Genomic DNA, 22,639 nt, shown 5'->3' with positions numbered 1-22,639 from the left:
GATAGTGGTGGAGGGGCCAAGTAAGGGGAGGGGGGAGGAGACAGAAGAGGTTGGTATCATACTAGGTCCAGGGACAATTCTTATAGAGTAAATACATAGACGAAAGTAAGGGGAAGAGATGGGAAAAGGGAGAAAGGGAGAGGAGGAGAGAACAGAGAGTAAGCAGTCATAAAGAGTGGAGAAGCAAGAGGGGAGAGCAAATAGAATTGCAGAAGTCAATAGTAACACATAATGTTGCAAGCCTGGATACAAGATGAAGATGGGAACATCATGATTCAGGGCCATCATGAGAAATGGTGACACACCGTGAATCAATGAAGTCCATAAAAGTAAAATCCAGCATTGGCCACAAGACGGTGATGGTGAATCCAGAATGTATCAGGACAGACGCCTGCAGAAGTAGGAGTCTGGAGGGAGTGGAGGGGGAGCAGGGTAGAAGAATCGAGCAAAACAGGCAACACCTGCGTGCAAGAAGGGGGGCACAATGGAACATCACAGGGGGAACAGAGGGGTGGGGATGGCATGTGGGGACAGAGGGTGTAAACAACAAACAAATGTAGGTGCATGCTTACCTGCTGTCTGAGCAGGGGTTCAGGCCCTGGATCCTCCTGGTCCGAACGGGTCCAAACAGGAATTGCCCTTTTGTTCGTCTGCCCAGGTCCAAACAGGAATTGCCCTTTGCTTCAGACGCCCGGGCGAGAGACGCCCTTGATTTAAGAGTTAAGAGCAGGGAGGAATAGGCAGGGCTAAGAAGGTGGGTGGTGCTTAGGCCATGTGACCAAGATCCACTTGCACCTGCTCCCCATCTGCAAAGAAAGGCTGGAGGGCTCCTTAAGTAGGGAGAAAGAGTGGCAATCAGGAAGGCACCAGGCGCACGGGGCTTAGGCCAGGTGACCAAGATCCATTTACACCTGCTCCCCATCTGCCAAGGGGGAGGCTATGGAAATGGAAGTTCCCCACAGAACTCACACTATCCGGTACAGGCTGAATCCATTAGAGAGAAGATCGAGCAATATTTTAGAGATAATGAAACAGTGGATACGCCACAGGAAATGGTATGGGATGCATTCAAGGTGGTAACAAGGGTGCACTTGATAGCGCTTAAGGCAGGAAGGGACAAGCAATTGCAGTGGGAAGAGGGACTAGAGGGGAAGATACGAGACATACATGGGGAAATATCCAAACACCCAAACAACAAACTAACGAGAGCGCTGAGACACGGCCAGGGTCAATTAGGGACGCTCAGAATGAAGCAAGCGGAGAAGGCGCTATTATATCTGAAGCAAAGACACTATGTGAAAGCCAACAAAGCGGATAGGCATCTGGCTAGACAGTTAAAGGAAAAAAGGAGTAGTCAGAATTATAAAACTTCGAAACAGCCAAGGGCACGATAAGATGACAAATGAGGATATGGGGGATGTTTTTAGGGAACATTACCAGACGCTATACACAGACAACCCATCGGAAGACAAACAAGAGGAATATCCAACTCTCACTCCTGCAGATATCGGAAGAAGAAAGGGAATGTCTAGAAGAGGAAATAAGGGAGGAAGAGGTAAAGGCCATTAAAGAATTAGCCAAAAATAAGGCCCGGGCCCAGATGGATCCCCAGCGAGCTTTCATAAAAAACATTGGGATATCCTGGCCCCCACTCTTACAAACCAATTTAACACATTTAAGATAAAGGGTGCCATCATGCCATCAATGAATGAAGCTAAACTGGTGGTGTTCCATAAGCAGGCCAAGGACCCAATACTACCAGGATCATATCGTCCAGTGGCGCTAATAAACTTGGATGCAAAATTGTATACAAAGATCTTGGCTTATAGGCTAACACACTTGCAGCCGAAATTAATAGGGCAGGACCAATCAGGCTTTAAACCATCCAGGCAAATGTTTGACAATACTTGCAGGATCTGCCACTTAATAGAGAAGACAGGAATAACCCAAAACCGTGCAATACTAGTGACACAGGACGTGGAAAAAGTGCTCGACAGGGTCCAATGGTCCCTATTCAATATATTGAAACACATGAAGTTCACCTCCATTGTAAAGGGGTTTCAAGGTGCATCCAGTTTTAGAGTTTTAGGAACCACCTCCACTGTAAATTAGTTTTTTCAAGTGGTCCAGCCACTTCAGATTTAACTGAAGGGGCCTTTAGTCTAAAAGGACATACACCACACAGGGTGTGTGACAGGAACACCAAGGTTCTTGTCAGCCCTAGGAATTGCCTCCACAGCTGGCCGAGAGTCCAGGTTTTGAGATTCAAGGACCCCCTCCACTGTCTGAGGTTTCAGAGGGACTTTCCATTTCCGCTGAAGGCAGAGTCACATCAGTGATTGGAACAACGTTTTTACACAGTGTTATATCTTGAATAGGAGCACTTCCGGTCCCATCAACAGGGTGAACCACTTCCACTGTAGGTGGGTTTTCAAGGGGTTCTTTCACCTCAGTGTTAACTAAAGGTGGGATCACAGGAGTGACCTCTAGCATTGTTGGCCTAGGGGGTTGGTCCTTATTTGAAGTTATGGGTGCTACACCCAAGTGCCCTTCAGAGTGGCATTTAATGCCTTTTATCTCTGAGGAAGGGTCTCCTGGGGACCTCTCCAAGTTTAAGAGCCTCAGCCATTTTACAAAGAGGCTCAGCTGATTCTAAGACCACAGTTTTTCTGCTACAGTCAGTGTGAACAGATTCCTTAAGGGATGAGGTGATAATATTTTGACCTACCTTTATTCTCATGGTCCCTTAAGGGGTTTAGATACTCAGAAGTGTTCATCTTATATCTAGTTATGAGAGATTTGTTTACCCTATCCCAGTCACTTCCTTCAGCTATATTTAAATGCACGATTACTTGGTAGTCTCTCTTGGGAAGCCTAAAACGAACACAGGGTATTCCATCACTCTCACACAGACCAAACATTTTACAAGTGAGGTCAAAGGTTTTCAGCCATACAACAATGTCATCCTTCCTGTCATGCTGACTCACCAATTCTGGAATCCAGGAAGCTGCAGACGCAGCAGAAGACCATGAAAAGGAAGTGTCCAGAAACCTGTTTTCTACAGATACGTTATACTTTTTCTCACTTTCCCACAGTTGTGTTTCCACCAGACCTGTCTTTTATAAAGTTCCAGAGCAATTTCAGACGCCATGGTGGAGGGTAAGGTAGTGATAGGAAGAAGGAGAGGGAGGTGAACTAACACCCTCCTCATCAGAACATTTGTGTTCATCCACAGAGGAGTTTGGACTACGGTCCAATTCACCTTCACTCTCAGCAATAAAGTTAGAAGGAGACATAGTTTCTGTGGAGCCATTCTTATGGTCCGACAACCTTTGCATTAAATCAAGCATATTCCCTTCACATGCGAGGTCCTTCTCTTTACACATTGTGAACAATCTTTCCATTGTAACTTAAGAGTAGTCCTCAGGCCTAAAGCAGGCCATGATGTTGGTTTTTGGGTTAAATCGAACTACACACCTTTGGTCAAACAAAACCTATTGGATGGTGTCTTTGAACTTAGGTATCCTAGAGTCAATGTAATGCAGCCTACAATATATCCCAGAGCATTCCACCAGTGTTAGGACAATTTTTCTGAAGTCCACCTAAGGGCTTAGTAAAATCATTCAACTGTGACAGTACAAGACTCCAATCTTAGTATAAGGTTGTACCACCATTCTGCAGGAGGCAATAACTAACATAGTTATTAGTTACACAAGTCAGACTTGCAGCAATGGTCTCACCTTGCGGACGATCCGTGGTACACTGCCCCATCCCCTACTGGGCCATTCTGCGAGTTACATGTCGATTACGCGGATATGGGTGAAAGATGTAACTGGTCGCGATACCAAATAGTAGGTGTATGTCCTTTCTCACAGTGGGTGAGGACTGTTCCTTGTGCACACCCAGATGCAAAATGTGCAGTCACATTTTGGTAAGAGGTTTTTCCTCAATGGGGCAGGTGTGAAGTAATAAAGGTCTGATAACGGCACATTTTTTTAAAAAAAAACTCAAGAAAAATCAAGGCATTATTGGGTATCAAGCATCGGATGTGTACAATATACCCCCTTCAGACCAACAGAGTTGTGGAGAGGATAAATGGTCTTCTAAAAAGGGAATTATCCAAGCTTTGCACCACATTAAAGAAAGTCTTGGTGCACTGCCTAGTGCTTGATCTGTTCAGCATGCGCACGCAGCCCTGTAAGGATCACCATTTATCACCCCATGAGATGGTAACGGGGTGCTGCATGCACACGGCCCCATCTCCAATCAGGAGAGCATATGATGCTCACAGGGCTGCGTCTGTTCTAGGGGACAAATTTCACAGCTACTTGTGTGCCTTCACCAAAGCCATACAATTTATCTCTCAACAGATCGAACTGCCAAGGACTTGAGACACAACCAGTGCTGCATCGGATTCTTCACCCACGTCGCCACCTCTCCATCTTTTCCCTGGCCCCCGTGTCTTTGTAAAGAACTTTGTATGCCGGTGGAGCGAGCCTAGATATAACGGCCCCTTTGAGGCCGTCTATGCTACTCCCCTTGCAGTAAATGTTTGTGAATTGCGGTATTGGGTGCACTCGTCTGTTGTTCGAAGAGAAAAAAAAACCCTGCCCTCCTCCCCACGCCCAAGCTCAGCAAATTGATAACAGGGCAGGCTAGTCACTGCACTTAATGTCTCCTTCCAGGACAGTTTTTCAAGAAATACACGCAACTGCACGTTCTCTGATAGTTTCGTTTTTTAAAGGTTCTGCAACAAACCTACCTCTGCAATACAAAATGCTGCTATGCATTGTCTTGCACAGAGAGCGCTATCAATCTCTCCCTCACAATCTCTCTCCTCCCTCTTTCTCTCTTTTATCCTGGAAATGGATGCACACAGGTGTACAAGTCCATTTACAAGAAGAAACATCCTAGTTTTTTAGAATACTCCCTAATAGCAGTGTATTCCACTATGTATACATGTGTGATGCACTGCAGAGCTGTTTATTTTCAAGTGTTATGTTTCGAATAGGTATTTATTTAGGGTGTCGTTTTATATGAGGTGGTCATATAAAGGGGGGGGGGAATAAATAATGTAAACACCACAAATAGTTCCTTAACTAATGATATATGGCATTTATAACGTGCCTATACACAATGATTTGAGAGTTTCTTTTGTAAATGTATCCCTATCAAATGAAGCAACTGAAATGAACAATACGATACACAGCCCAATGCAGCTGTTAATAATACACTGGCTACCCAACAGCAAATAGGAAAGCCCACTATGTGGTCATTATTTCCTGTGTTTTCTGACATGATTGCAAATGATCTTACTAGGTTACAACATTTTACAGTTCCAAAACATTTTAGAAGACAAATTAGAAGGGTTAAGTAGGACCAGTACCAAGGACTTGTATTAGACACAACAGAAGATGTGCACCATTCAGAGTTAATTAATTGAGGGTATGCAGACACGAGCTCAGTTGGGAAAACGAAAGTTAATGGAAGTGGTTATGTGTGATCCTTGATACCAAGGTATTAATGCCACAGGGAACTCAGATTTTGGAGGATAAATGTTTGCTTCATTTGACCTTGTGCAGCAATGGCGTATCTAGGCTTTCTGCTGCCCTATGCCCAACACAGAGCATGCACACTCACTCTCCCACTTTACTCTGCCTACCCCCTTCAGCATACTTTTCCCTGTTCGCCCCTGCTTATCTTAGTGACATCGAAGCACCAGCATTACATTTGAGTGGAAAGAAATGATACCCCTTCACTGGTTAGCTGGTTCTCGCCACTGCTTTGTAATAATTTTGACTTTTTTCTATTGTCATTTAATTGCTTCAGTCCTCCCGGATTTTGACAGAAAATGTATTTGCATGCTAGTGAACCATACTAGAATTGCAGCTACACTAATGTGCTGAATGAATACATGGATGACCCCCAATGTGAGCAGGAACGCCACAACAAAGCTTCAACTCCTGTTACTCGCAATTCACACAGAACCATGCACCATTTTTTCCAAGCTCAACTCATGCAACCCAATGCATTTTATGGATGTTGCTAATTACAAAAGTTTAAAACATAAAATGTAAAGTAAAATAGCTTACTCCCGGGGAGTGGGTTAAATAGTAAGGGGTATTGTTCTTTATGTACCCAACGCAACTCTAACACGTGGGTCTCCTTTTTTGTAAAAGCAAGAATATGCTGCAAGGCATGCTAAAGAGTTGTCTCTCGAACACAAGTACTCACGACAACCAAGATCAAGATCCAACTCTAGAGAAACCGTATACACTTTCATTGTGGCTTGCCATTCACCCAACAGTAAACAAAGCTCTTTAACCCGTCACATTAAAACATACTTCAGGGCCGGTCAGTAAAAGAGCACTTCTGGGCCTGTTTAACCAACAATATATGTACAGAGTGTATGGGACATGGCCTCTTGAAAAGCACCAGTGTACCTTCCAGCCTTCTTGTTATTTGCCAAATGTTTTGTAATTAACAGTGCAAGTGAGACTGCATTACCAGTGAAACTTCTTTTTTTTATTTAAACAATGAGAAAACACAGGCTCTAACATTGCCAGCAAGCACTGTGCTATTACACTACCACCCAATCCACTGGAGATGTTGGTTGTGAATGCAGACCGTATTTAGCAGAGAATTCACAGCAATTTGGAAGGTTTACTTTCTCGAAAGAGCGTCTGTTAGGCTGTGCAGTCAGTCTCATGTCGGACTGGGCCTGACAAGGGACCACAATGGAAAAGTGCCGTTTATCATATATTTTGAGTTACTGTCGTTTCATAAGAGGTCGCCAGGCACATCACAACAGTATTGAGCAGCTGTAATTAAGAGTAAAATGTGCTAAATCTAAACGCCATCTTGCAACTTTTAAAAGGCCCTCGCACGCAGATGGTCTAGCCTCTTATATCTTTAACTTTTTTGCGCTCTGAAACACTTGTGTACGAGGGCGATATAAATAAAATATCGTATCATTATCACAATACAAATATTTATTCGATTGAAATACCTCACCCACTAACTCATGCAACGGTGACAGTCATCTGTTAAGCACTTCTAAGCAGCAGCGCTGGGGCGGAACAAAAGCAGCTCTTGAGGTTGAAGACATTGCTCCCCTCTGCTGATACTTCTATCCAAGTATGCTGTCTGTGTTCAAAATGCTACAGCTTGCTTGTGTTTCTTCCATGGTGACCTGAAAAGGGGCTCTCCCTGCTCATGCTTCCGGTGTATGCTACGACGACATCACAAGCCCGGACGTTACGTGACCCATGAAGTGACACGTAGTCGATTGGAACAGCCCTTTCTACAGAAAGCAGCATTCTGACTATGAGAAAAAATGTTTGCCATCAAAGGTTAAAGCTCATCAATGAGCACTTCTTCAAAATTAAAACATATGAAATGTGCTGCTCCGTTGAAATGTGCCGCTCTAGGGCTAGGCCTAGTCGGACTTGTAAATGCGTCACTGTTGTGCATGCTGCAAATCACTTTCCAGACACAAAGCGTGCGACTTGAAGTTATGGATCCTGATCAACTACTGCAGTGCTTACAAAGACCGTACCTAAAGTTGGAAGACGCGAGGTTTGTTGCAAGCAGATGGCAGGAAACTACAATGAGCTGCATTGCAGGAGAACTAATAGGATTCGGAGAAGTGAACCAAAAGGTGAAAAGCGCATGCGGCATGTACTGAAATGAGCAAGTACCAAAACGTACGTGGATCGAGGCAATCGAAAAAGCCTTTGAAAGTGAAAAAACAGGAAGAAAATTAGCTGTGTTTTTACAATGAAGGGAGTGTCTTTGTGGGGACCAATAGCAGGAGCAATAAGACATCATACATCCCGGATCTCAAGAACGGGACAGCAGCTGTGATGGACAGCTATAAGGTGTGTTGCCAGCAGGCATTCCTGCACCTCCTGCCATCATGGAGAGGCACCTGCCTGCTGGCCTTGTTGCACTCGGCACTCATAGTGGTCCCCGACTAACATTTGATAGTGGTACCAGGTGGCTTATCGGCCCCAACATCTACCCTAGTGGCCCACATGCCCACCACAGTAGAAACCCAGAAGCCCATATTTCGTATCTTGCCAGAAAAGGTGAAGAAAGAAAAATTGCAGAGAAGGTCGAATTATTTAAATCGCAAGATCGCTCACAATTTACAAGATCAATACTGACTCTACAGCAAAGAAACTTGTCTTGCTTCCTTACTGTTACCAGGTGTGTCGACCGATGCGAACGCCCAAGTGGCTTCCAATTGTGCATTGGGAGATGATCCAGCTGGCCAATGATACCGAACAGGACCTCAATGCAATCAAGATGGAAATGCGCGCCAGCTGGCTGATTACGTGCTAGACCTCCTCACGGCCATGGAACGAGGGGTCTGCAAAAAGATTGTTGATTCTTGCTGCGCCTACGTACCTCCTAACGATGCAAAAAGCGGGCCCTCCCCAACATAATAGGGGCCCTGTAGACACTCAGCACTCACATGCAAGCAGAAACAGGTATACCGGAGAGCAATCTGGTTTGAGACCCTTTTTTCGTGGGAACCATCCTGGATGGGCCCATCGTGAAGATGCTGGTTCCTGTTATTGTGTTGGTGATCTTCTGCACCTGCTAGCTGGGGCTTCGGATGCTGTGCCAAAGCAGTGCCTAGCAACGCAATGATGGTCTCAATTGGGGTACAGGAGGCACCTTGTGGAACAAAAGATAGCACAGTTCAAACTGATGATCCAGACAAGCCACGCATGGTTGCAATAGAGCAACGTCTTCACCCCCCAGGCACCACCACAGTTCTCCCACCTGACCCTGAGAATTACACAGAACGCTCGGTAGATTTAGCAGGGGATGGGGGGGTGTATATACACATGGCATGTACTCCCCAGCAATACGCACAAGCAGGGGAAGGTTTACAGTCCGTATGCAGGGCATAGGTACCAAAGGAAGGGTCACCTCCATACCTGGAAGCTGAAATATTGGAACAAACGATAAAGGAGGAGAAGCTCACCTTGGAGTTCATTAATGTAGTATTAACGAAAGGGGGAATGTTGGGAAGGAGGGGTGATTGTCCCCAAGCGCTTTCAGATGAGGCAAAGGCCTGGATGTGTGGTTACAGGGGCAAGGGGATGTCAACCGGGGCTCTAGGCCGGTGTGGGTAGTGTATGCTTTAGCTTCAGAGTACATTGTGAATTAGACGCCATCTTACATAATAGCAGCCATATTGAAATTGAGGCCTAGCTTTGCGTTGCAGTCAGGTTGCAGACCTGAGCCACACGCACATGGAATATGAGAGTACGAATGCGGGAATAGGTTGCAGTATGATCATCGGTGAGGAAGGCCAGAGCTACAGAGACTCATAGGCCCTGCATTGTCTCATGGTGCCAATATTTGTATCCCAGAAGGAACGCGCCCTGCAAGGCCACAAGTGGGATCAGGGCTTTCAGCGAGAAACGATCCCACGAGATCCCGTTACGCTCTAAGAATTAGCACCCAGATGCCCCCTTTCCAAGACCCCCAGTATTCCTCCAAGGTACCAGCCAGTCCCGGGACATCAACCATAAACCTGTTAGAACTCCAATCGATCAGAAAAGATCAGAAAGCAAGGGTCCATTTGCTTTCACCATAGGTCACGTGGTTTGTGCTGCGAGGTGCCAGGAGGGGACAAAACAAAAAATCTAAAACGAGGGTGGGGAGCTTTGGGTGGGCGCCGACTTGTCTGAAATCAAGCTGTAGTCTGTTAGATGCAAGGACCTTGAAGTATCCTCTTAGCCAGTGTCCGCAGTACCAGGTGCACATTAGGTTACAGATAAAGCATGTATTGTTTTTTTTTCAAATAATAACCGATTAAGTGTAGCTTCATGCCTGATGACGCGCAAGGAGGAACCCACATGGACGAAGATGGACATAAGAGACTGCGACCAATGGCCTGGCATCCCTTATGGAGCAGGTAGCCTATGTATAGGGTCACGCCAACCAGCCATTTGGATTTGTACATTGTGTAATTTGCGTCACTTAGGACGTTGTATGCTTTAATAAAGTGTCACTCATGCAGATTTTGACAGAACGTTAAGTGGCAGTAGAGTGCTTTGCTGGCACATCTCTATTTTTGTGGAAATAAAAATGTGTTCTCTTTGCAAGAGGTGGGCTGGGCCTTTTTGCCTAGCAGGTTGCATTTCTTCTGGTGTGAGCGTTGAGGGGTTTCTCTTTTTTTTAATTTTTATTTGATATAGCTGAGTAAATCAACTTTTCAAATGATAAAACAATTTTACATTCCAACTTGAAAAACAATTAAAACAAATAAAATAAGAACAAGAACAAAACCAGAAATATACAAACGATGTACAACAGATATGTGAGCGCATACTAAAACATTATAAAACTTAGAAACTTGAAAATGATAAAATTATACATTATACATTTCATTCTCAAGTGCACAACATAAGTTTGAATATTCGCCAAGGGAACTCATATTTCCAGATTATTTTTACAAGTTAATTTCAGCAGGGAGAATGAGTTCCAAGTAGTGCACAAGAGCTTTTAACACCGAAAATCTCGTGGTGTTGCATAAAATACTCCATATCTGATTTCCATCCATTTCCTCTTGCAGTTTCAACAAATCACTAAAAAATGTAACTCGCATTTCCTTCAAATTAGGACACAATATTATCAAATGCTGGAGGGTTTCATTCTCAGTACAAGATTCACAAAACCGACAAAAGTTTAAATCAGCAGAAATTATTTTTCGCCTCGCCAAAACTTCCCTAGTGGACCATAGGTTAAGTCTGAGTCGTAAAAATTGATTTCGTACATGCCCAGAAGGACATTTCAACAAATAACCTGCCAGTTGACCCAAACGCTTAACTGCAAAGAAGTTACTATTGAAATCTTAAAATTTTGAACAGAAATCATAATTTTGTATCCACACCCAGCGATTGAACTTAGTCTTAGCACGGACTGTGTTTTCAAGCAGAAGCTGTAATGAAATGTCAGCCTCGCCCATTGTGTTCAATACTAGATTCCGCCATTTCAATGGAAATACATGATCCGAAGAGGACAAATAACGTGCTAGAGTACTCAGAATATTGTTATTTTCGACGCCACACAAGCATTTTCGAAAAAAGGAGCACATTCTCCACTTGACTCTACTTGATAGTGAATTAATACCCAATTCAAATCGTAATAAGGGCATCGGTGTACTGTTTGGTAGATGTAAATCTCTTTTCCAGAATGCAGCCTCCAGCTTATTCCACATTTTATCATTTGTATACAACTTTGATTCGCACCATACGGAAGAATGGGAATTACTTTCTGCTCATAGAACATTAATGTATGTTTTAGAGTGAAATTCCCATATTTATAGTGAAGTATTCTAGCCTGTGAGATCAGGGTCGACAATTTCGACTGTAAGGCAGTGAGATATTTATTGCATTTGACAGTATTTTGTAGAGGAAACCCCAAATTGTTATATTCCGATACTAGTTCCATAACTTCCTCACAGATGTACCATTTTGTAGTAGTGCATTTGGATTTGGCATGGGGCCTACAAACCAAAATCTGTGATTTATTCAAGTTTAGAGGGGTTTGTCTACACTACTTCCTTATCTTATGCTAATTATCTCTCCAGCTTTGCTGCTTCGGAAAAAAATTGTCAGCGGGTTCTGTGTGCAGTGTCGTCAAGTCGATGTCCTTCAAGGGCCACAGTTCGACGTCACCATCAGTATAAGTAGCGGACGCTGCGCCCGTTGGCTTCAGTTCTATTTGCCCCGCTTCTGAAGAGGAATTACCAGGCGTACCCTAGACCATAGGCTCACAGAAAGCATAAAGTGTAATAATACATGAATTGTATGGCGGGGTAGGCTGGGAGGGGCGATGAGGAATACGTGGGAGGAACATCCAATCGAAAGGACGTTACCAGGGGTAAGTAACTTGTTCTTCGAATGGATTGTGTCCTCCCACGTATTCCTCGTCTTATGATAGACTCCCAAAGCAGTAATACTTTGGAGGTGGGACTACCAACTAATTTTAGATCTAGTCATGGACCGAATGGAGGATGGCTTTTGCAAAACGTCCTCCCTGACTGGAAGATGAATCCAGACAGTAATGTCTTACAAATGTATGCATAGACGACCAAGTAGTCACTGAACAAATCTCATTGATTGGGACACCTCTTTGAAGAGCAGCAGAGGTTGCCATGCACCTTGTGGAATGAGCCCTTAAGCCTTTCGGCAGGTCCTTGCCCGCTAATCTGTAGCATGTGCCAATAGCCAGGATGGTCCATCTGGATATTGCTTGTTTAGTAACTGCAAGGTCTAATTTGCGACCAGTATAGCCAATAAATAGTTGGTCATCTTGGCGAAATTTATCCATTCTGGAAATGTAAAAACAGAGCCTTTTTGGTTGCAGTCTATGTAGTCTCTCCTCCTCCTTTCCTGTATCAGAAGGTGGATTGAAGGTTGGTAAGGTAATTTTCTGTGACAAGTGGAAGTCAGAGACTACCTTCGGTAAAAAAAGGAGGATTTACCTTGAGAATAAATTTGTTTTTATGGAATACCATATGAGGAGGTTTGCAAGAAAGTCTGCAACTTGCTTACCCTGCGGGCTGACAATTATTGCAATAAGCAAAACGGTTTTTAATGTCAAGAGTCTTAAAGGACATGAGTGTAAGGGCTGAAAGGAAATACATGTTAAAAACTTTAACACAAGTTTGAGGTCCCATACAGGTAAATTGAATCGAACTGGTGGGTATACTTCACTGAATCAATTTAGGATTACAACAATATCTCGCTTGTAATTCCAACACTCCCTAACACCAATGTATGGAAATTAGTTGAACATTGAACTGTATATTTTACTTTTTGGCATATTTTTGGCACTTTAACTAACCCCAATTGCACCTTTGCACTTTAGAACATGTGTTATAGGTGATCAGATATACTATTTTAATTAGGTGCTTTGCAATTTAAAAAAAATGTATCTTGCTTAAAGAGATGTTCTGAATATCTTTTATCAAACATGTTGGAGTCCTATGAACAGTGAATTCTATGAATGTTTCAGAAGCTACGTATTGGAAACACAGGAGGAGGGGGTGGCGTGTGGTGTTTTGTAGTATTACGACTCGTTTTCCCAGTTATACCATACGCCCCCACTAACAACAACAAAAAGATAGGGATTGACCTGTTGTTTACACTTATTAAAGACCGAGGCAATTTACCCATGTAAATTTACCTGTAAATTGGTGTTGTGTAGTAATTTCCGACTTTCTTCTTCTCAGCATTGTACCGGACACCTGGAGAGCAAGACACAAATTAAGATCAAAGTAGCAGTGGAAAACAAAAGGTGGACAGATCGGATTGTGGCCTGCAGCTACAGCAGTAGCACAGCATAAACTTCAAAACCGGCTTTTTAAAAGTGAATTCAGGGAAGTGGTTTTACGGCTTCAATAGAACAATGCAAAAGAGGAAAAAGCAGTGCAAGAGCAGTGAGAATGTGCCCCAGCGACAACCCTCAATGACATTTGTCCCACAGTGTTTTCACTTGCATTGGACCCTCAATAGAGTGAGGCCAATTGTTGCACATACGAGAATGAATGAACCTTTCTAGCAGAGTGCGGAACAAAAGAGATTCCATGAAAAACAGGAGCTCAAACACATCATATTCCTGAAGCATTTCACACTCCTTACCCGTTTCTTAAAGCAGTGTAAAGAAGGACTGGAATATGTAATCAAGGGTTAGGATGAAGATGGGATAAAAAGGAACCCCAAAAAAGGTCAAAACAATAAAAGTACATATATGGCCACTAAGATGCTCATTTAGTGCCTGCAAATTTCCCATGAATATGAAGATGTGGAGATGAATGGCCCCACTTACCCATGCCAATGTGATTCTTGCAGCCATCACACCAGATGTTGTACGGCATCTCAAATCTAAGGGATAGGCAAACATCCACCTCTTGTTAGTTATGCCAAGACCAAAGCACAATAGGCACAAGTTTTCGATTAATTATAGCTTACGCCTGTGCATACTCGTGTCCCAACTAAAGCATGTTTAGTGCTCCAATGGCTGGTAGACTGGTAGATAAGGCCTGTGACACAGTAGCATAAGAACATTTGAACAGGAATGGATCTGGCTTTCCTTGCAGGAACCTATACAGCGATTTACTAGAAATGTTGTTTACAAGTAATAATGGGTCTCGAGGAGCATACTTTCAACAATGTATACTATCAAGATAGTTACAGATGGCAGCAGAGCATGTACAAAGGTCTGCAGAAGGCATTGCACTAATCAATGCAGCACAGTTTAAATATTACACTGCATTGAGGTCACCAACTCAAAGGGTGAGGTCAGGTGTGTGTTATAAGACCCAAGAACTATCTCCCATTCCAGGGCCCAGATATAGCCAACATACAGCAACCTACTTGGCTTACAGGGTAGCAACCTACTTGGCTTACAGGGTGTTTCCTCCGAGTTAGCAAGGCGTTGCAAGTGGCTGAATAGCTGAGAAGTTTCAAAAGTACAGTAAAGACTTTCCACAGATACTCAATAAGGGATGGTCCACAAACTATTTTATGAAAATATATTTTAGACAAAGTGTGATGAATAGAACTACATATATACAGTTAAGTAATAACATTTCAGAACAGAGTAATTTCACGAACTGTGAACCATCAGGGTCATAATAGTTTCCAATCCCCATCTTACCTTCTCTGTGGCGGTAAAATGTGGTTTCGCTGAATGACATTTCTTCAAAGTAATTTACCTCAAAGTAATTACTTCGAAATAACACTACCAACCCAAAACACACAAAAAAAGAAATTGGGGTTCCCCACCTTGTCCCCTTCGCCTCCACTATTAACTTACGCCAAACCCCTGCCCGTACCCTTTTTACCCCTTACCTCACAACTACACATATATTGCTAAGTGATTTCAAAATAATCACTTCAAAAAAATGTATTGAAGTAATTTCACACAAAACCACGGGCTACCCTCTCGACGGATATTTTTCCACTTGACCTCAAGCTGCTTTCGGACCAGATTCAATGTTGCCTTCAATGTGAATTACTGTACCTCAAAGTAAAACTTTCAGACCTTTGCCACTCGGAATTCTTTATTCATGTGAACAAGGGTCTGCTCTGCTCGCTTTCAGCATCCAAACCCTTTTTTGGTTCACCCAAGTTTCCAGACTCCCATCAATAAGGATCTCCAATGAAGGCCATAGAGGTTAGAACCATGTTCATGCTTCTGGATCCGTTGATGCCCTCGATCATACTAGCTTTTTGAATCATCCAATGGATGCCGTGGTCTCAGATGCAGTTGTTGCATGGTTTCATTCTTTTCACTCTAGTAAATCTTCAGGAATGAAGGTTAAGGAGTTGATGCGATGCCCCGAGGTTTTGAGGTATGGTGTGCTAGAACAGTCCAGCATTTCTCCTTTTAAAAAAAAATATCTATGTAAAGCCGCAGCATGACCTTTTCAGGACTATGCCGACGATAATCTGATTATCTTCTAACTGAAGGACCATTCTGCTAATAATGCAGCTTTCATCTACTTTTCTGAACATTTCAAAACGAAGGTCACAAAATGTTTACAATATAAAGATATATTTTTGAAATACTGAAATGTGATTGTTTGAACATTTACTCATTTTGTGAGTTGAAGTGTGCCCTTGTTCGCCACCCGTTACCTACGGGGGACCTTCTCTCCCAAAATTGGTTGGGCCTTAATCGAGCCAGAAACAACCTAGTTATGATCTCTTCACACCATACAGGTTGGAAAGAGATCCCCACGATTGTATAGCTCTACCTTTCCAATTGTTCTTTGCAAGTTTTGGATCAGACGTAGTCTCCCTCGCTTGATTTTGAACTCCTCTACATCTAGGACTCCCCAAATTAGCAGTTTAATCAGCTCCACACACTTCAATGTATGGTCCTTATACAACTGCAACCTTTGCTATTTAGCTTGTCTGTGCTTTTCGCGCGGAACACAATTGGCTCCAGACTAGATTATTGCAATTGTTTATATGCAACCTCCACCAAATCTGATCAAACATCTGCAAATTCTACAAAACACGGCTGCTCGCCTGGACACAAATAGCGTTAGGAAAGACCACATGACCCCTGCCTTGAAAATGCTTCACTGACTTCCTATTCATGCAAGAATTCGATTATGTTCATCTCCCAATCTTCGAACTAACCCACTGGTCGTCTTTGTGGCGGTCACCAGGGTGTGCTTGCAAACATTTCCATTCCCAAGATCACGTAAATCTTCCTACAGCACAAATGGCTTGCCTGCAGCCATGCCTAGCCTCGGCTCTAGTGGTAGGACCTGGATGCAGGATCTGCTATGGTGTTACGGACTTTCTCAAAGAACATGCAAGTGCATACATACCAGTTTGCATGAACTCACAAGTCCTTTGTTAATCTACGGGAGAACAGTTTTCATTGGCTTAAACTGCTCCTAAATAAGTGAAACTACTGTTACTCTTGTTGGACCATTGGTCAGGGGCTAGTGCTAAACTTTAAGTCAAAATTGGCGATTGTGCTGGTGTGCCTCAAATTAGAAGGGCTGCAATGCATTACAGCCATTATCCCCCTCCCTCATTCACACTGCAACAGTTAACAGATTGCAATACCATTTTAAACTACCTTCTATTTAAAGTATGGGTTGTGTGAACTTTGACACCTTACTGTTTTATATGTGCATATTTGTTGTTACTGATCTTCTAGTTGCACTTAATACACTTTGTTGTTAGATATGTATATTTCAGTATTATTTTATTTATTTTAGTGTTTGTATAGCGTGCTGCAACCCTTGGGCATAGAGGCGCTGAGAAGAATACATATGCAGGCTTGCTTGAGGGTTACAAGATAGCGGCCCAGTACAGTTAATAGAAAAGTTCCATCGAATGCAGTAGGTTACAAGTCAGGTGCAGTAAGCATAGACAGTCAGACTGAGACAGTAGGGGGAGGCAGTTTAGGTAAAAAGCTTAGTCTTCAGGGCTTTACGGAAGGTTGTGTGTGATTCCATCATCCTGATTTGGGCAGGGAGGGTGTTCCAGTGACTTGCAGCCAAGGTAGGGAAACTGGAGCCACCGGCTCCGACTCTTCGTGTATGAGGAACAGTGAGGCGATTGGCATACGCAGACCTAGACGGTCTGGCGGGTGTTTTTATGGAGATCCACTGAGCTAAGTAGGTAGGTGCCAAACCCTGGATGCATTTGTGTGCAATAGCCAGCGTTTTGAAAATGATCCTTTCTTTGACGGGCAGCCAAGGGACCTGCCTTCTCACCCCAGATATGTGCTCTCTGCGATCTATACCCGTTGCGGCCCTCAAGGCATTGTTTTGAGCAACTTGAAGTTTTGCCAGGTTTTTTTGGGAGGTGCCGGCATAGAGTACGTTGCAGTAATCTAGCCTCAAACCTATAATGGCCCTTGCAATGGTGATGCAGTTGTCTTGTGATAAAAAAGGCCTCACTGCATTAATTAGTTTGGAGTAGTAAGCAGCTGAGGAAGCGATGGCATTAACCTGTCTATCCATGGGCATGCTAGGTTCCAGGTATACGCCTAGAGTCTTGATGGCTTGGGACACGGTAATGGGGATGTTATCTATTGCGAATGCGCTGTATTGCGCATTGAGTTTACCGAGTGTGGTTGTGGATCCAATTAGCAAGAGTTCTGTTTTCTCGCTGTTTAGGCACAGCCAGCTTTCAGCCATCCAGGACTGGATTGTGGAGTATATGCGATTGAGAGTATTTGTGTCTGTCTGGTAGTCACCAGTCAGAGGTATGAGCACCTGTGTGTCATCCGTATAGTTGGTATATGCGATGCCCATGGCATCAAAAAGTTGGAACAGTGGCCTTGTGAAGAGGTTGTAGAGAGTAGGTGATATGCAGGACCCTTGAGGGACACCGCATTTGATAGGGCTAGGGACGGCACTGGAGGAGTCAGAGAATACCTTCATCACTCTCTTTTTGAGGAAGGATGATATCCATTTGCAGGCTTTAGGGGAGAAGTTGGCAATGGAGGACAGATGATGACATAGGGTCTTGTGATCTACCAGATCGAATGCGGCCGGCAGGTCTAACAAGAGAAGGAGAGCAGGCCTGCCGGCATCTCAAGTCATCGATTTGATTTTTGAGATCCAGTAGGGCAGTTTCCGTGCCGTGGTCTGAAGCCAGATTGGCGTAACCCTAGGAGCTGGTTTTCTTCCAGGAATTTTTGAACTTGCAGGTAAGCTGCTTTATCAAGAATCTTTAGCAGGAAGGGGACAGTAGTGATTGGTCTGTAGTTCCCTGGGGCCATTGGGTCAAGGGACGTTTTCTTTCGGAGTGGGCGGACCCAGGCCTCTTTCAGTCAGGTAGGTACCTGAGCTGAGTGGAAGGATGAATTAATGAAGGCGGTGATGAGGGGAGCCAGGGAGTGGGCACATTCTTTAATGATGTGTGCCGGGTAGGCATCCCCTTTGCAGTTAGAAGACTTAATGGATTTGATAAGATCTATAACTTCTGCTTCCGTCAGGTCAGAGAAGTCAAAGGTGGGTAATTCCTCGGCTGCAGTGGGTGCGGTAGGTGGGGGGTAGAGGGGCTGTGTTTCTAGGATGGATAGTAAGGCTTTTTGGTGCACTATAATTTTAGCATGCAGCGTGTCAAGCTTGTCTAGCGTAGCGGTTTGAATAGTGTTGCACCAGGACTCATCCTTGATGGTTGAAGGAGGGGTGGTAGGAGTCTCAAGTTCCCTGAAGATTGCAAAGATCTCTTTGGTTCCAGATTTGGCATTGTTGATCCTGGAGTTGAAGGATACAGCTTTAGCCTGAGTGATGGCTGTTTTGTACTGTTTAGAGCAATTTTTGAAAGCTGTTTTAGTTTTATCGTTAGGGTTTTTTCTCCAGGCTGCAAGCATGCGCCTTTTTGAGGATCGTAATTCTATAAGATCTTGGGTGAACCAGGCGTTCGAGTGCTTAGATTTCTTCGCTTTCTTAAGTGTGAGCGGTGCTATGGTGTCTACGGCAGAGGTGATGACTTGCTTAAAGGTGTTAGCGAGGTTAGGATCATTCGGGAAGGGATGTTGGAGGGCAGGAACCAGGAGGTGGGGGAAGGAGGATTTCAGTAGTGAGTTTGCGCCAGCTTCTAGGGAGGGCTGCCGGCAAAGCTGGGTTGGATCTGGTGGGCCCTCTGGTGGTGGCAATGTTGAACTTGATGCAGAAGTGATCTGACCGGGGGATGGGGGAGATATCGGGGATAAGGATGGGACAGTTGTGATGCGCTACCCAGTCAAGCGGCCAGGCTTTAGTGTGGGTAGGCTCAGTGATGGACTGGATAAACCCTAATGTGGACAGAGCTTTATATAGAGTAGAGGCTGGGGCATCGTTCCTATCGTTGAGGCCAAGATTAAGGTCACCTAGTAGCACTATCTTGGAGGTTTTTTTGATGTTGTTGGACAGAGCATGTATGAGAGCCTCTTCGAACTCGGAGGAGGGGCCAGGAGGGCGGTACACTAGATGGAAGGCTATGGTGGAGGTGGGCGAGGTTTGGAGTTTGATTAGAAGATATTCAGCGTTGGACCCTAAGTCACTTTGAATTCTTCTAATGTTAAGAGTGTCTCTGGCAATAATGGCAACACCTCCTCCTCTTTGGACGACCCTATCTTGTCTAAAGATGGTGTATCCGTTGGAGATGGCCAGGGAGAGGGCAGGGCCAGATTTCACAGATGAAGGAGATCTAGGTGGTCACAGGTAATCAGGTCGTGAACATCCAGGGTGTGAACAAGGATTGACCTGGCGTTGACCAGGGCACATTTCAGGGTAGGTGTGCTGCTGACGTTCGAGGCTAGTGGGTTTGCGGGGTTAATGCCTGTAAGGTCCTTTTGTGTAGTGGAGATGGCAATGGGCACACAGGCATGGCAATCAGCAGGGTTAACCATAGGGGCAGTGGGCGTACAGGCATGGCTAACAATAGCAATATCAGAGGCAGTAGGCATACATGCTTGACAATCAGTAGCAGGGTTAACCATGGGGGCAGTGGTGTCACGATCCCTCATCATGTGGTCCCCAAGGTACTCACCCATCCCCCGTCTCGCCCTTCCCTCTCTTTCCCCCTTCCCCGGTACTCACGTGGACTCTCACACGTCTTGCGAGTGCACCCGCGCCTGGTCCGTAACAGGACGGTTGTCAAGTTACGGCCGTTCCTACATTGGCAATTGCCTTGGCGCCTAGGATCACGAAGGGCTAGCCCTGAGCTTCCGCGTCGCGGGACTGTAAGGTCACATGATGCTCTTGCCCGATCACGTGACCCAGCCGCGCATCACGTGACCAGAAGCGCGAGTACTTGAACTCGGAAACCCGGTTACTCGTTGCTTCACAGCTGTGCTCAGCATTCTGTTTGGCGTTACGAACCTTGAATCACCTTTGGATCACTCACGGAATGGACCTGGCTTGCTTTACTGGACTCTTTTTGGATTTGCCCCTTTGGATTAGTTTGCACAGTGATACACGGCTTTCGACCACGGACTGTTATTGGACTGCCTCCTGGATCACCCTCTTGTACCTTGGCTCTTTGGACTTCTTGCCTCACAGCTCCACAGCTCCACAGCTCCTGCTAACAGGCGAACTACTGAGAATCACTCCTCTTGGGGTACCTCCGTCCACGTGGGTCTCGGACCTCTCCACTAGGTTCACTACCTCTTCCTTGACCCTGATTGGAAAGACCTTTCCGTTTTTCCTAAACACTGTGGTTACTGTTTATTGCTTGGTACTTAATCCGTATTTTCTTGCAGCAGTGTGGGGTCCCAGAGGTTCGCGATCCCGGACTTGAACATCTTCGCCTGTGGCCTCAACGGCTGCACAGAGAGTGGCTTTAAGTTCTCTCTGTGCGGCATTTGGGGACGGAGGCCTCTTCTGCCTACACAACACTCAAGTCTCAACAAGTGGGCACACGGGCATGGAAGTCTGCAAAGGCATAAGGGTGACAAGAGCGGGTAGGTGAGTTGGCTTGCAGCGTTGTTGTCGTCGTTGTGTCTCTGGTGGCTCGCTCGTGGGCTCTTAGGGGTCCGCCCCTGAAGTGGGGATTGTGTTGAGCAGGCGCATGGGGAAAGGAAGCTCTGGTGTGGACTGGCGCTATATTTTGAGAGCGCAGGCTAGGTGAGTTAAGCGCAGGGATGGCATTACATTCCCTCGACCGCATTCTTAGGCGGGCGTTGCGGATGGTTACAGGGGGCGGGGAAGTAGGAGTGTGCTTCTGTGTGAAGCGTGAGCCGAGTCGCTCGTTCCTAAGGTTTGCAGGCCAGCAAGGATGAGAGGTTTGTGTAGAAAGGGGAGCATGACCCTTACCTTTAGCAGCCCAGCAGCTGGCAGATGGCAGCTCCGAGCAGCGGAGAGCTGCAGAGAGGGAGAAAGGCCTTGTCCAACGGCCTTCTCCCTGCGACTTCGCCTGCCGGTCTCCTCCTCCTCCATTTAAGGCAGGAGGGGAGGAGCTGTCAGGGTGTAGTGGCCAATGGGGAACTGGAGTCGGACCGATGATTTTCGCGGGCATGTTCCCGCTCTGGGAGTTGTTTTACTGTATATATTGTGTGGACACTCTTACTTGGTCTTCCTTGCGAGTGCTCGATAGCAATGTCTATCCCCACCAAGAGCTGAAACCTTACTACTCAGTCATATGTGCAATGTTCTGCAGCAAGTTGGGTCTAACTTCTATGGAAAGCATGCAGGCCCGCTACATGGTTGCCTAGCTAAACCTCACACCAGCGATGGTATAGAAAACTATCCCAACACAGAGTGACCGGCTCGTAGCAAAACAGGGTCAGAATAATTTCATTCACTTGCTGAGGCTGGAAGGAAAGAGAAAGTATCAATCTTAGTGAAGTGTTCTTTACAGTGCAACCAGCTGTGCTATGGAGCCTCCGTCAATGCTGGAGGTGTGAAATTAATGAAAAATGTCTTGAAGGACTGATCATTGTCTGGGAACAGCAAGTGCTTGACTGTTTAAATAAATGCATATTGGCTTCCACCAACAAGCAGATTAAACATCTGCACAATAGACCCATGTGGAATCTTTCAACCACACCAATTATTAAGGCTCCGGATCCCTTGACCCACTGATAAATAAAAACGCAATTGGGTTTTCAGAAATAAAAAAATATGGACACAATCTCCATTGAAATTCATTCCATGTACCCGTTCGCCAGATTCGGCGGAGGGAGGGCTTACTTGACAAAGGAGCAGTCAAGTCAGTCTGCCTGTCCGTATTTCCCCAGGGCTAAATGCAACCTTACGGACACCAAGTCCTTCCACTCTGTCCAAGTCCAGAGAGGGAAGGTGGTCAAGCTGAACAGGACAACGGTGCCGCTATGCAAAGAAACAGGGCAGGAGTGTTAGGGAGAAGTCTCAGAAATGTGCTAATTCCCCTTCTACCTTAGAGACCCCCAGCTCTTTTTGCTGGACTTTAATTTCTGACCTGGACAGAGTGAGACCTTTTTCCCACTCTCTCATGTATTTTTCTGTGATTTGGACTCGGTTTCTTGTTGACTTTGGAGTCTGACAAACTCGATAGGCATCATCTTTACATTGCATCACACAGCACCTTCAGTGCAGTGACACAGGTAAGTCTTCCAGATTTCCCAAAGGTTTAAATACCTTCTATTGGTGAAACTACTGTTTGCA

The 22,639-nt window shown here is 45.0% G+C and overlaps 1 protein-coding gene across 1 annotated transcript in view; it reads right to left on the bottom strand.

Annotated features, from left to right (window-relative positions):
- Window positions 1-22,639, bottom strand: part of YJU2B (YJU2 splicing factor homolog B) — a 146,948-nt gene that overhangs the window by 81,620 nt on the left and 42,689 nt on the right. Inside the window, exons 5-6 of the mRNA XM_069634849.1 lie at window positions 13,858-13,913; window positions 13,216-13,276 (exon numbers count right to left, since the gene is read on the bottom strand). Coding sequence (XP_069490950.1) covers window positions 13,216-13,276; window positions 13,858-13,913 — 117 coding nt within the window. The remainder of the gene's footprint in view (window positions 1-13,215; window positions 13,277-13,857; window positions 13,914-22,639) is intronic.

This window comes from Ambystoma mexicanum, chromosome 13 (genome assembly GCF_040938575.1).
Source record: "Ambystoma mexicanum isolate Mex_15411 chromosome 13, UKY_AmexF1_1, whole genome shotgun sequence".
NCBI lineage: Eukaryota > Metazoa > Chordata > Amphibia > Caudata > Ambystomatidae > Ambystoma > Ambystoma mexicanum.
Note: the sequence above shows the minus strand (reverse complement) of the source record. Positions and strands in the feature narration are given on the sequence as shown.